Source organism: Gopherus evgoodei, chromosome 1, assembly GCF_007399415.2.
Source record: "Gopherus evgoodei ecotype Sinaloan lineage chromosome 1, rGopEvg1_v1.p, whole genome shotgun sequence".
Classification (NCBI taxonomy): domain Eukaryota; kingdom Metazoa; phylum Chordata; order Testudines; family Testudinidae; genus Gopherus; species Gopherus evgoodei.
The window spans coordinates 50,553,323-50,566,407 of NC_044322.1; the positions used below are offsets into that span (position 1 = coordinate 50,553,323).

Consider the following 13,085-nt stretch of genomic DNA (forward strand, 5'->3'; position numbering starts at 1 on the left):
AAAGCAAGGTAAATAAGCCTTTCTTTTTCATTTTGTTTTACAGGCGGCAATAAGCTGAAGAGCCAGCATTTTCGTTTGAACTGGGCCTGGATCTCTTTAGAGAAGGAATATTATTTGGTAAATGAAGACTCTAAATATCTAGATGTTGTTCTTAAGCGGAGAGGTTACCTGGGAGAAACCTCTTTTATTAGTAAGTTCCAATCCTATAAATTACTTCTGAGCTATAGACCAACAAGATTAGCAAAATGTGTCACAGTATGTTACTTTGGTACTGTTTGGTGCTCATCCAGCTAAGTACACTAGAATGCATATTTATTAGACAAGGTTCTTTTGTTCAAATAATTGTATGATTCACTTAAACTAAGGCACAAAATCAAATTACAAATCAGTTACTGATAGTTTTATGTCCTCTTTGATTCAAACATCAGTCTTTAGTAGGAATTTCCTTTTCAACAGTAACCACATTGGATCTTTCATCTATACATTTTCTGGTTTCTGCAGCAGCTCATCATTGGTTATAGCTACCATGGAGCCAACCCTTCTGTTTGAATTCAAATGTAGAAATTCTGTTTGCTTGAATGGGAGCAAAATAAGGCCATATATCTTTACAAGCAAATTAGGTTAAAAAGGTTGAAATTGAAGCTCTGAAAGGACCCCCTTGACCCTAATTAGTTCGCCAAACTCCTTTTTCATAAGAAGTATCCTTTTCATTAAAAAAAAAACTAAATTTGATCCATTATACACTGAAAACTAAAAATGCTTAAACTAAAGAATGTGCAATAAAAATGGTGGTTTCATAAATTTGTGCATTTTTGCATATTTATCTGTGTTGTGTTTAGCACACCTGTAGAAAATACCTCATTTATAGATTGAGACCAAATATCTGTTAACCCACTGAATGGAGCTGTGGTTTCTGACTCTGGGATGAATTTTTATGGAACTTACTTGGAACATTTGGGTCAAGTTAGTATGTACAGGGTCTATCATTCAGAGTGCCAGATGAATGAAAAGAACAAATTTACCCTTTTGCAATTCCATTTGATACATAATATTTCCAAAGAACTGGCCACAGTGCGGCATCAGAGAGTATAAATTATGTGTTGCATCTACTCATAATTTTCCTCAACCTTTGTCATTACAAGACTGAGAGTGTCAAATGCAAAGATTTGAGGGGGAAGTTTCTCTAGCTGACTTTGATTATTAATGCTCAATATAAAACAGCAACTGTTATCATCAACAGTCCCAGGCTGTGAAACACTTTCTTTTAGGGGTGGGGCAGTTGTCCTGATGGTTAGGGAGAGGTCTTGTATTGTCATAAACCAGGAGGACACTTTAGCAGAGGTGAGGAAGGAAGGGTACTTATCTCTTCCATTATCAAGTGGAATATATATATGGAGAGAAAATATTTTGAGTATGTCAATTTAATACACATGAATATATTGGAAGCCAGACAAAAATGTGGAATGTGAAAAGTTTATTTAAAAAAAAAATTGCACTCTGATTTTAGTAGTTTTAGTCCACAGTTATGCTGCTTATGAACAGTTATCAACAGTCATCTTTTAAGCAAGATCTTAAAACTAAAGGAAAACCTGAAAAGATTCTAGTTTGTAAATGCTCTAAAGTTTCCTGAGACAGAAGAGTTTGGACAAATGGATGAAAAGAATTTGCTAGGGAATATTAATTGGAATACAATAAAAACATTTTAATTACATAGATTTTAGTTTATGAACTGGACTATACAATAAATTTCAGAAGCTTGGTGGTTGGTCAGATTTTCCAGCACTGGATTTTTATCAATACTTTTTGAGACAAATTCAGCACTTCTTTGTCAGGTAGAACATTTATTGAAGTCAATGGAAACTTTGCTTGATTTAAGGCTACAGAATTTTATCATTTGTTATTGACCAGACAAAATATTCAAAAGCACCTAAGTGACCAAAGGCCAGATTTTTGAAGTTATTTTCAAAGATGCATACAGATGCCTAGTGAGATTTTCCAAAGTGCCTAAGGAGAGTTATGCACCTAACATGCTGAAGTGCATTTGAAAATCCCACTAGAGACCAATCAGCATCATTAGGTGCCTAAATACCTCTACAAATCTGGCTGTTCAGTTCTTTTGTAAATGTTACCCTCTATCTCACACATGCATATGCACATACACTTCATAGTTTGTCTTTTTACTGGTGGAAAGGAACTGTCAAACTGGGATCAGAAAGCTTTTTAACCATCCTTACAATTACTTGCATCAGCAGTTATGAATTCATGCAAAACACATGTTATGGAGTAGCCTTATTTGGTTAACCACAGATAAACTGGTAAGTTTAATTAATAAACTCAATTACTGAAACTTTTCAAACAACTTACAGCTTGAAACTATCTGTTGTAATAGTTACAATTTGTGGAATTTGCAAAATACCTTCAAGGATAATGGTTAATAATACATTTTTTTTATACAGAATTATTTCCATACATAGGAATTCCATCCCAGAACAGCTGTAATTCAGCTCATTTCTAGTGTGCTACCCCTGTGGGTAATTAACTCCAAAATGTTATTTAACAATTGGGAAGTAAAAGCATTCCATTTGTAGCCTGCTCATCCTCATCAGTCATAACAACAAACTGCAGTAGGATTGAGAGTTTAGCAGAATCTATATTTTCTAAGATGTATTGGGTACTGCAGCATTTCAAGAAAATCCACAGGTGGTCCATTGCTTTCCATCTGTATTCTATATCTGTATCTATTTTTATCCAAATTAAAATGAGCAAAAAATGTTATGCTTTTATACTTAGAGCAAAGTTTCTGCAAAAATAATTAATACAAAGCTCAGTTGTAATTGTGCAGTGTGGGAAAACATTTCCTTTCCAGTCCACATATTTGATCTCAGCCCTACCACTCTGTACTTTCTGTGCATGTAGAATTCCCCTGGATGTCAGTGGGAGTTTGTGCTCATAGAGAAGTTGATATGCCATATGAGTTTGAGAGGAGAATATTTCTGTATTAAAATTGTTTTATTTGCTACTTATGGATTATATTCTCCTGTCATCTACACTACTGTAAATTCAGACTAACTCCATTGACTTCAGAGAAATTGAGTGAGATAAGTCAGGTCAGACTTCAAACTTGTCTTATTAATCAAATTGTTCCATTTAGATGGAAATGGAGGGATATCCTTGGTTTATAGACTAGGTCATCTATAAAGGAAGTGTTGTAGCAGATTCCTAGGTTAAAGCCTCTCTTGATGTGTCTACACAGGGATAAAAAAAAAGACCTGCAGCTGGCCCGGGTCAACTGACTAAGACTCTGGGGCTGGAAAATTGCTGTGTAGCCATTTCGGCTTGGGCTGTGGTAGAGGGTCCCAGAGCTCTGACTCCAACCTGAGCCTTTAACAACTACACAGTAATTTTTAGCTCCTAGCCCCACAAGCCCAAATCAGCTGACCCAGGCCAGCCATCGCTGTGTTTCGGGTCTTTTATCCTTGTGTAGACATAGCCTCTGGGACCACAAGTGGAAAGGGAGGAAAAGCGGTTTTAATCATAGTCCTTCATTTGTTTACACCATGAAACCACCACAGTGTTGAATGATTTTACCATGACTGAAGCTTCTGCTCAACAGACTTCCTAGCCTACTACACTGTGACTGTTCCAAGTCACTTCTTTTCTTCAGTGGAAGCTAAATTCTCCCACAAAGTGTAAAATAAGTTACCCACATGAACTCCAACTATAACATTAACTGATCTTAGCAGAAAGTAGAATTTTGAGATTCATACCTAACAGAAAGTTCATATCCTCTCCAATATTGCATAGTACTTATGGAAAAATTCAATTACTGTCTAAAAGATAGATCTTACTGTGGAATCCAGTATGCAATTGTTATTTGAGTTTTTCTTATATTCTGGAAACTTGCTCCTTGATAAATCTAAATGGTCCCCAGAATCCTATATAAGAGAGGACAATGAAACAGCTTAAACAACCAATTGCCATCTCAAACATGGCCAGTCCAACACTGAGGAAAGATTGAGAACTAGTTTAAAAACAAGAGTTGCTGGGGGGAAAAATTCTTCCCTCAATGCTACATTTTTTATTTTTAGAAATGAAGGATAGGGTTGGGTGATCTGTTGGTATAATCCAATAGGAGAAGTGTCTTGAGATGGTGCTGCCAGTGCCAGCAGTGCAGCAAATCCTGCTCACCTTACTCACTTGGAAACCAGAAACCACTAGTTTTGTGTGTGTATGTGTATGTGCATGTCCACACGCACATGTGTGATATTGTTCTCTGGTAGCTGAGTGACTGGGAAGGCTGAGAGACTTATTACAACTTGTAACTAAAGAGGATCTACTATAGTTCTGACTTTTCTTTAGTTCTGTATTTTTGAGTCGAAAGAGTAGGATTCCATTCCGAGCTCCCCAGCCATATGTATTAGGAATTAATCTATGTCAGTGGTGCTCAAACTTTCCTGTCATGCCCCCACCTTACCAATAATGAAATCTGTCCAGACCCCCCACCCCCATTGCTGCACAGTTGGCTTAGAAGCAGAGCTGAGGGCAGAACTAGGGATGAGGGAAGAGCTGGGGCTAGAGGCAGAGCTGGGCTTGGGGCAGAGAGGGAATGAGGCAAAGCTGGGCTGGGAGCAGAGAAAGGGCGAAGTAGAGCTGGAGCCGGGCTTGGGGCAGAGCGGGGATGGGTGGTGCTCCCTGCTACCCCCAATGGAGGCTGCCGTGGGTCTCACCATGTGCCCCCGAAAGGTCCTCCTTGCCCACTTTGTGGGGCATGCCTTACATTTTGGGGACCACTGATCTATGTACTGCATACAGACACAATAACTGTATACAAATCACACACACTGGTATGTGATTAATTGTATATAATAGTTGTGTCTAGCTGTAGCACATAGATCAATTAAAATGCAAATAATCGAATTAATAAGGACTAGTCGCCTGAGCAGAGTGAGCAGTATTTGATCTTGTCATTAAACATGAAGAATTCACACATACTGTGTCTGTGAACAATAAAAAGTTGAAGAGTTTTCACTAAAGACAGGAACCTATCTTTTTTTGTTGAATCCATTTATGTTTAGTGGGATACCGAAGAAGAGCATCTATTGAGGCGCTTACATTCATGAAGCTCTATGTTTTATAAATAAAGACAACAAAGAATTTGGATTCTAACCCCAGTTAAATCAAAAGACAGCACTAACTCTTTGCCTATAAATTTAGGAATTGTTTTGTAGACCACAGTGGGCAGCAACTGTTAAGACAAACATTAATATGTATCCTTTACCAGCCATGCTGCTGTGAACTGATGTGATCAAGCAATGACCAGTGTATGCATTAGGAACTGCAGCAAGTAGGCTCATTTTCTTCGATCAATGTTGCCAGTGATTTGTGGTTGATCCAAGAGGTGTTGAAAACTGCTCACAGTGGATGGGGAGTGAGAAGGGGGGAAGATACTATCACATTTCTACAACCTCACACATATCTCTGGCTTCTGGATCTGCTTTTTAAAAAAAAAAATTCCAATTCTCTCTGCACTGGCAGTAGTGATACATTTGGATGATGAAATATTAATCTTGCACAAGTTCAGGTCAAAGCATAGCAGGCAGGACTTAAACTGATTGGAAAAAGAGGGAATACAGTTTAAATCCCTGATTCAGCAAGATAAACTTCACGCACGAGTAGTCCCACTGAAATCAATAGGCACTGCTGAAAGTGAGGCACATGTTTAAGTTCCTAGCTGAAGCAGGGTCTAAGTGACTCTGCTTATGACAATTAACTTGGCTATGTACGTCTTTTTTTCTTTCAAAGAGCAAACGCTGCATCGGAAAATAATATATAATAACAGGAGTGCTGGAACAATTTGTATAGTGGGAATGCTGAGAGCCATTGAACCAAAGTGTAAAGCCTGGATATGGTAGAAACCACTTCAAGCCAGCACCCATAGTTCGAGCACCTATGTATAATAATAAAGCACAAGTTAAGGAATTTTGTTCCTTGGTTTATATTGTTGTTGATATTGGCTAACAGATACTGATTTTATTCAAGGAAGTAACAATACAAATTTGTTGTCTGGCCTTTTCAGTAACAGTATGTACAAAATTTTCTGCCTCTGGAAAATGAATTGAGTTTAGTTTCTAAGTACTTTGAGCTCTGATTCTGACAAGGAGCTGATCCAAGACTGACTGGCTGATTAACTTGCATCTGACTAACCCAATCCTTTTGAGTGTAATTCCAGGATTGTAAAAGAATGCAAAAGGTGTTAGGGGAGATTCTTATTCCCCTCTCCTGTCTCAATATACAGGGTAAAGGGCTTGGAGTGGCATCCGGGTCTCTAAAAGCCCTGGGTCTAGCAGGGAAAATGTCCCAGTGTCAGAAGCGGAAAATATAGCCACAAGCTGTGTTTTGAGGACCTCCTCAGAAACCCTGTTGTGGGGGCAGCAAAGAATCCTGTGGCACCTTATAGACTAACAGACGTTTTGGAGCATGAGCTTTCGTGGGTGAATATCCACTTCTTCAGATGCACGTGGTGGAAATATCCAGGGGCAGGTATATATATGCTAGCAAGCAAGCTAGAGATAACGAGGTCAGTTTAATCAGGGAGGATGAGGCCCTGTTCTAGCAGTTGAGGTGTGAAAACCAAGAGAGGAGAAACTGGTTCTGTAGTTGGCAAGCCATTCACAGTCTTTGTTCAATCCTGAGCTGATGGTGTCAAATTTGCAGATGAACTGAAGCTCAGCAGTTTCTCTTTGAAGTCTGGTCCTGAAGCTTTTTTGCTGCAGGATGGCCACCTTAAGGTCTGCTGTAGTGTGGCCAGGGAGGCTGAACAGTGCACTGATACACAGGTGCCCTCCCACCAACAGCACAAGAAGAAGAACTCCACATGGACTCCTCCTGAGGGTCGAAATGACAGTCTGGACCTATACATTGAATGCTTCCGCCGGCGTGCACAGGTTCATTCACCTGCACATCCACCAATGTAATATACGCCATCATATGCCAGCAATGCCCCTCTGCTATGTACATCGGCCAAACTGGACAGTCTCTACGGAAAAGGATAAATGGACACAAATCAGACATTAGGAATGGCAATATACAAAAACCTGTAGGAGAGCACTTTAACCTCCCTGGCCACACTATAGCAGACCTTAAGGTGGCCATCCTGCAGCAAAAAAACTTCAGGACCAGACTTCAAAGAGAAACTGCTGAGCTTCAGTTCATCTGCAAATTTGACACCATCAGCTCAGGATTGAACAAAGACTGTGAATGGCTTGCCAACTACAGAACCAGTTTCTCCTCTCTTGGTTTTCACACCTCAACTGCTAGAACAGGGCCTCATCCTCCCTGATTGAACTGACCTCGTTATCTCTAGCTTGCTTGCTAGCATATATATACCTGCCCCTGGATATTTCCACCACATGCATCTGAAGAAGTGGGTATTCACCCACGAAAGCTCATGCTCCAAAACGTCTGTTAGTCTATAAGGTGCCACAGGATTCTTTGCTGCTTTTACAGATCCAGACTAACACGGCTACCCCTCTGATACCTGTTGTGGGGGGCATTCCAGTGTGGAGATGAGGGCAGAGATATGTGTCGGAGATAACTTTCACAGGCTGTCTAATTTACATTGAGGTAGCCCCAAGCTCAGGAGGGCACAAAGATGACTTAAAGATACCTCAGACTCCCAGACTCCTGGGCTGCAAGTTCTGTGTTTTGTCTCTAAGGGGCACAGTGCTGAATTTAATCCCTTGGCTTTGCTACCCAATTTTGACCTGAGTTAACCATGAAAAGTTTGAGATTAGTGGTGGCCATTATAGAAAGTCTGAAACAATCTGATATCACCAAAGTATAGTTATTGTAGTGGGAGTGTCACTATATTTCAGGTTTCATAACCATTCATTGTCATTTCCCGTGTTTAGTTGTTCATACCTTCCCCAAACTTTCATCTTTCAAGCAAAAATTTTCTAGGCTTGGTCTCTGTCTTTAAATGGTAAATTATTTTTAAGGTTCAGCAAAAAGGGTTCAGGCATTTTTGAGTAGCAGAGAATTAAAGAACAAAAACAAAACATTGTTTTGAACAACTATGTAGCTGAAATGTCTTGGGGTAGAAAAGCTGACATTTAGCATGGAAAGTGTTTAATTGACCAGCAGTTAGTTTTGATTTGAGTGACAGTAGCCAACCTTGGTTAATCTGTGTTTACCTGTGCTGGATGTTCCAACACAAATTCTGATACAGAGTAACGGGGTTACAGTGGGTATCTCCTATGTATTTCTGAAGATTTCCCCAACAACCTAAACCCTGCAGATTAATACCCTCTGTTGGGAAAAGTGTATACACCTCTACCCCGATATAACACTGTCCTCGGGAGCCAAAAAATCTTACTGCTTATAGGTGAAACTGTGTTATATCGAACTTGCTTTGATCCACCAGAGTGCACAGCCCCGTCCCCTTGGAGCGCTGCTTTACTACGTTATATCCAAATTCATGTTATATCAGGTCACGTTATATCGGGGTAGAGGTGTATTTTCTAAACTATTATTTGGTAATGGCAAATCAGTAATGATTATAGGTCAAACAGGAGTTAATTCAGGAAAGTTCTATGGCCTGTGTCATACAGGAGGTCAGGTCACTAGATAATAACAATGGTTCATACTCACCTGGAAATCTATGAGTCTGTGAATGACAGAAAAATAGAATTGATCTGTTGTTAATGGTCCTATTTTCTGTTTTTCTCTGCAGGTATTAGCACTAAAGATGGTACTGCTGAGAAGGATAAAGACTTCAAAGGAAAAGCCCAGAAGCAGGTGCAATTCAATCCTGGCCAAACCTTGGCAACTTGGAGAGTGCGGATTTTGAGTGATGGTGAACATGAGCGATCTGAGACCTTCCAAATTGTGCTTTCCGAGCCTGTCATGGCTGTCCTAGAGTTTCCTGAAGTGGCTACAGTGGAAATTATTGACCCAGGAGATGGTAAAGACATTTAAAAAATGTTATTCTGAATCTGTAGACACAGCTGCAGAGGAAACTGTAAGAAAGGACTGGTAAAGTGATTCCTTCAATATTGTATTTTTGAGAACAGATTTAGGTATTATCTTGATGTTTTGACATAGGTCACATTCAGCTTAATGGTAGTTCATGAGCACCTAATGAATGTGCTGTGGTTTTATATGTGTAATATATTTTTTCATGTCTTCACCGTCGTTTATTAGTTCTGCATTGTTTTATTGTTTAGTCTTCCTAAACCTTTTAGGGTCCCCTTTCCAATGAAAAGCCATGCTCTCAGTAGCGCTGATGTGCTAGTAGACATCTGCCTGTTTTGTAAGGTCAGGCAAAAAACCCTTAAACCTTCTGCAAAGATATAATTAGTGGAGTGCACAGAGGAAATCAATTTAGAGAAGTAGAGAAAAAACTCTGCTTTATTGTTCAATATACTTAAAAAGTGTAACCTGATGATGCTGATTTTATCTCATGTATATTTACCTTATACTGAACGTGAAATAGTGGCCTCCAGCGGTAGTTTTAAATTCAGAAACCACTTTTGTTACCCCAGATTTAAGTAAATCACTCATGATTTCATTAGCAGCATGCTTGACTCTACCAAATCATTCTGAAGACATCTCCTATTTCCTCTAATAATATTATCAGCTAACACAAGTTGCTCAGTTTATTTAATGTTTGCAAATCCCTTTAAATATGTGAAGTGCTATGTTATGTATATCTGATTTCAATTTACATTGTAAGCTCTGTAGGTGCAACTGTAGCTTCTTCATCATCATAATTAGCAATTAGGCATCATTGAGCCAAATGCTAGCTCAAGCTGTGCCTTCAGCACAGAGGCTTCAACATAGTGTGCCTGCAACCCTGTTTTTCTGAAAGGTTTGCCTTCTGACTTCAGGGCTGGTGTTCCTGTGAGAGTGAGAAATATCTCTTTGGAGCTGAATGGCAGCTGGGGGGATTGATTGGGTGCATGGACCAAGATAAGCCTTCCTGGTTGATGCTCCTCAGCAAAGCATACTGTTTTCCCCTGTTCTCCCCCACACACCCATCCACACATGCAGTAAGGGACGGGCAAGCCCCTTTAGTGACACTTGAGCCTCCCAAAATAATATAAATATCTGCTCCAGTTCTTCTTGCCTCCCAACTTCAGAAGCTCTGCACAGGTTGCTGCTGCCTGGGAGAGAAATAGTATTAGGGGTGAATGTACAACTGGTTTATTTTCAGGGATAAATTTGACAGCGGAGGTGTCAAGAATAGAGAAAATGATAGTTGAATGTAGGTGAGGAGAGAAGCGATAACGAAAGCATGTGCTGGAATAGCAGGCCTGCTAATGTTTGGAGGTTTTGCTTTTGAACTGCATCCAGACACTTGAAACAAGTGGTTGTGGTCACAGAAGGATGTCAGTAAGGAATCTCGAGAGATGCAAAGGCTGGAACAGCTTGTTTTATATGGCTCTTTTCGAATTAACACTTGAAGGTGGCTGGGCAGGAAAAAACGTGTCCAGCAGATCTTTTTCATTTGCTAGTTTCAGATTTAAAATATATCAAACCTGGGGGTTATCTTGCATCCCTATTTAGTTACAGAGGGCAGCACTGCTTGTAGATCGAGTTCAAAATTAAATACAGTATGTTGAGGGCATGGAAATGACTAAGTATGCAGTTCCTATAATCATCAGTGGGAGCTCTATCAGGGTTGTGTGATTAAAGGTCCTTAATCAGTGCCAACCCTCAAGATTTCATTGGGAACCTGGGGTTGTTTTGGCAACTGGAGCGCGTGTGTGGGAAGAAATAAGGTTGGTCTCTCAATACATCTTTCAAAATGTTGGTGGATCGTGTGTGTAGGTGCTGACTGGAGTCATTGTTAAAACTCCCATTTACTAAAGTGGTTCAGAATTAGGCGCTAATGAGACCCTGCTGAAAGTTGAGCCAGCCCTTAATAAGTCGAAAGTACTGTTGTGTTACAACGGGAAGGTGTTGAATAAAGAAGAATTTTCATGTGCTAATTCTAGAGAATATAAACTCAGTTAGCCATGAGCTTTAGGCAGCTATCATAACACGGAAAGATTGAGACCATTTTCCCTAAGATTTTTGCTACCTCCATACGTAAGATTTGTTAATTTTGTGTGTGCGATTTTAAACAATATGGTTACATAGTCATGCAGACACAGGATGCACAAAATGTATATCATCTTTAACATTTTTTCCATAGGATATAATTTTTCTGCATTAATTTATTTCCACAGAAGAAGAAAAATCAGTTCTTTAAATATTATGCTGGTATTACTTTAAACTAAAAGGTTGATATTTTTCCTATGGTGTTTTTTGTCTTTCTGAAATAATAAAAGTCAACAGATCTTATCAAACCAGAATTACAGCATTTTTATAGCGGTCTTTTGACCTTCTCTCATGCGAGCAGCATTTTCCAGTTGCAGAAAATGCGTAGTGGGACATCCTTTCACAGACATCACATTACACTTTTAGGAAATTGCTTACAAAAAATTCCGAAATAACTAAATAATTGGCTTTGCATAGTCATCTAAGTTATACAGAATCATTACAGCAGTTGGATTTTAAAAAATGGAGGTTGATTGGTTTGTTTGTTTGTTTGTGTTACCCTCTATGTTAAAGTAATCTTGATTAATTACAGATCTTTGTTGAAATTGTAAGGGTGGATGGATACTCTGTATCCACAACTGTCTATTTCTCTCTCAAGTTTTTGGACATAAGAAAATAGAATCTGAACTCCAAAGGCACCATAAAAGCCAATGGCCTTTATAGGAATGTAGAATAACTAAAAGTTTTTGTTTTCAGATTGTTCAGTGTTTTATTGGCTGAGAAATAGGACCTGACATTCTTACGCCTGATGTTTTTAAGAATTGTGCAGAAGTAGAGAATGCTAAAATAACTTTCAAGGCTAGTGGTGAATTTTTTCCGTCTTCCCTTCTGGCACCCAAAAGGAAATAGCTAGCTTTAATTAACAGAAGATGCATTCCCAGTCAAAAGAGCAAAACTGGTTACAAGAAAAAATATGCCTGCAGCACTTATTTAGATAAGAAAAAGGAATTCCAGAGAACATGAAAGAGGAGTCTTATTTTGTTATATATAAGCCTAAAGAGATAATGGACATGCCCAAATCCTACATGTTTTACAGGATTTTCTATGAGCTCACACTAATGGCCAGTTTTCTTTTGAAGTCTGTTATTATTTCTTTATATTATTGGAGCACCACGTGCTAGCCACTGTACAGAGAACAAAAAGATGGTCCCTGCACTAAGGAGAATACTACTTCATATAGTGTGGAGTCAAAGTGAATGTCACAAAGGACCCAATCCTGCATCTTAAGCACCCCAAATGCCAAAGGACTCCAACAGATGTTTTGAGTGTGCAAAATGAGCAAGAATGGTCTTAAAGAATTCCTGTCAGAGAGGAAGATACGGAAATGATTATGTGATCCTCAGTGGTGAACCTTTCACAGCTAACAGCTAGTGATGATAATAGTCTAGAAATACTAAAAGAACTTGGATAGAATTCTGGATGCACTGGTCTGGAGGACCAGTCCTTCAAACCCTTACTGACAGATGTCATGATAAATCACGTGATTTGTCCCATTACAGTGATTAAATCCCAGCAAGTGGAACTACTTCTCTGATTAGGAACTACTTATCAGTAAGGGCTTAGCAGTGGTTCTCAAACTCTGGGTTGGGACCCCAAAGTGGGTCCCAACTCCATTCTAATGAGGTTGCCAGGGCTAGCATTAGATTTGCTGGGGCCTGGGACTGAAGCCAAAGCCTGAGCCCCACCACCCAGCACTGAAGCTGAGGCTCTTAGGTTTTAGCTTTGTCCCACCGCCTAGGGTCATGTAGTAGTTTTTTTTGTCAGAAGGGGTCACGGTCCAATTAAGTTTGAGAACCCCTTCCTCAGAGCATCAGGCCTTGGTTCTGGCTTTCTTTTTGGCTGCAAAATTTCATTAACATTTCGCTATACCATTGAGAAATGAGTATTTTGTTACATTGAATTCATGATGGGGGGAACTTCTGGCTATTTCTCCTGTGACTCTTTGAGTATATAAAGTAACACAAATAAATATGTATGATCTT

The 13,085-nt window shown here is 39.3% G+C and overlaps 1 protein-coding gene across 1 annotated transcript in view; it reads left to right on the forward strand.

Annotated features, from left to right (window-relative positions):
• FREM2 (FRAS1 related extracellular matrix 2) overlaps window positions 1-13,085 on the forward strand; it is a 223,922-nt gene that overhangs the window by 118,123 nt on the left and 92,714 nt on the right. Inside the window, exons 3-4 of the mRNA XM_030563843.1 lie at window positions 44-190; window positions 8,732-8,962. Of these exons, the coding sequence (XP_030419703.1) occupies window positions 44-190; window positions 8,732-8,962 (378 nt within the window). The remainder of the gene's footprint in view (window positions 1-43; window positions 191-8,731; window positions 8,963-13,085) is intronic.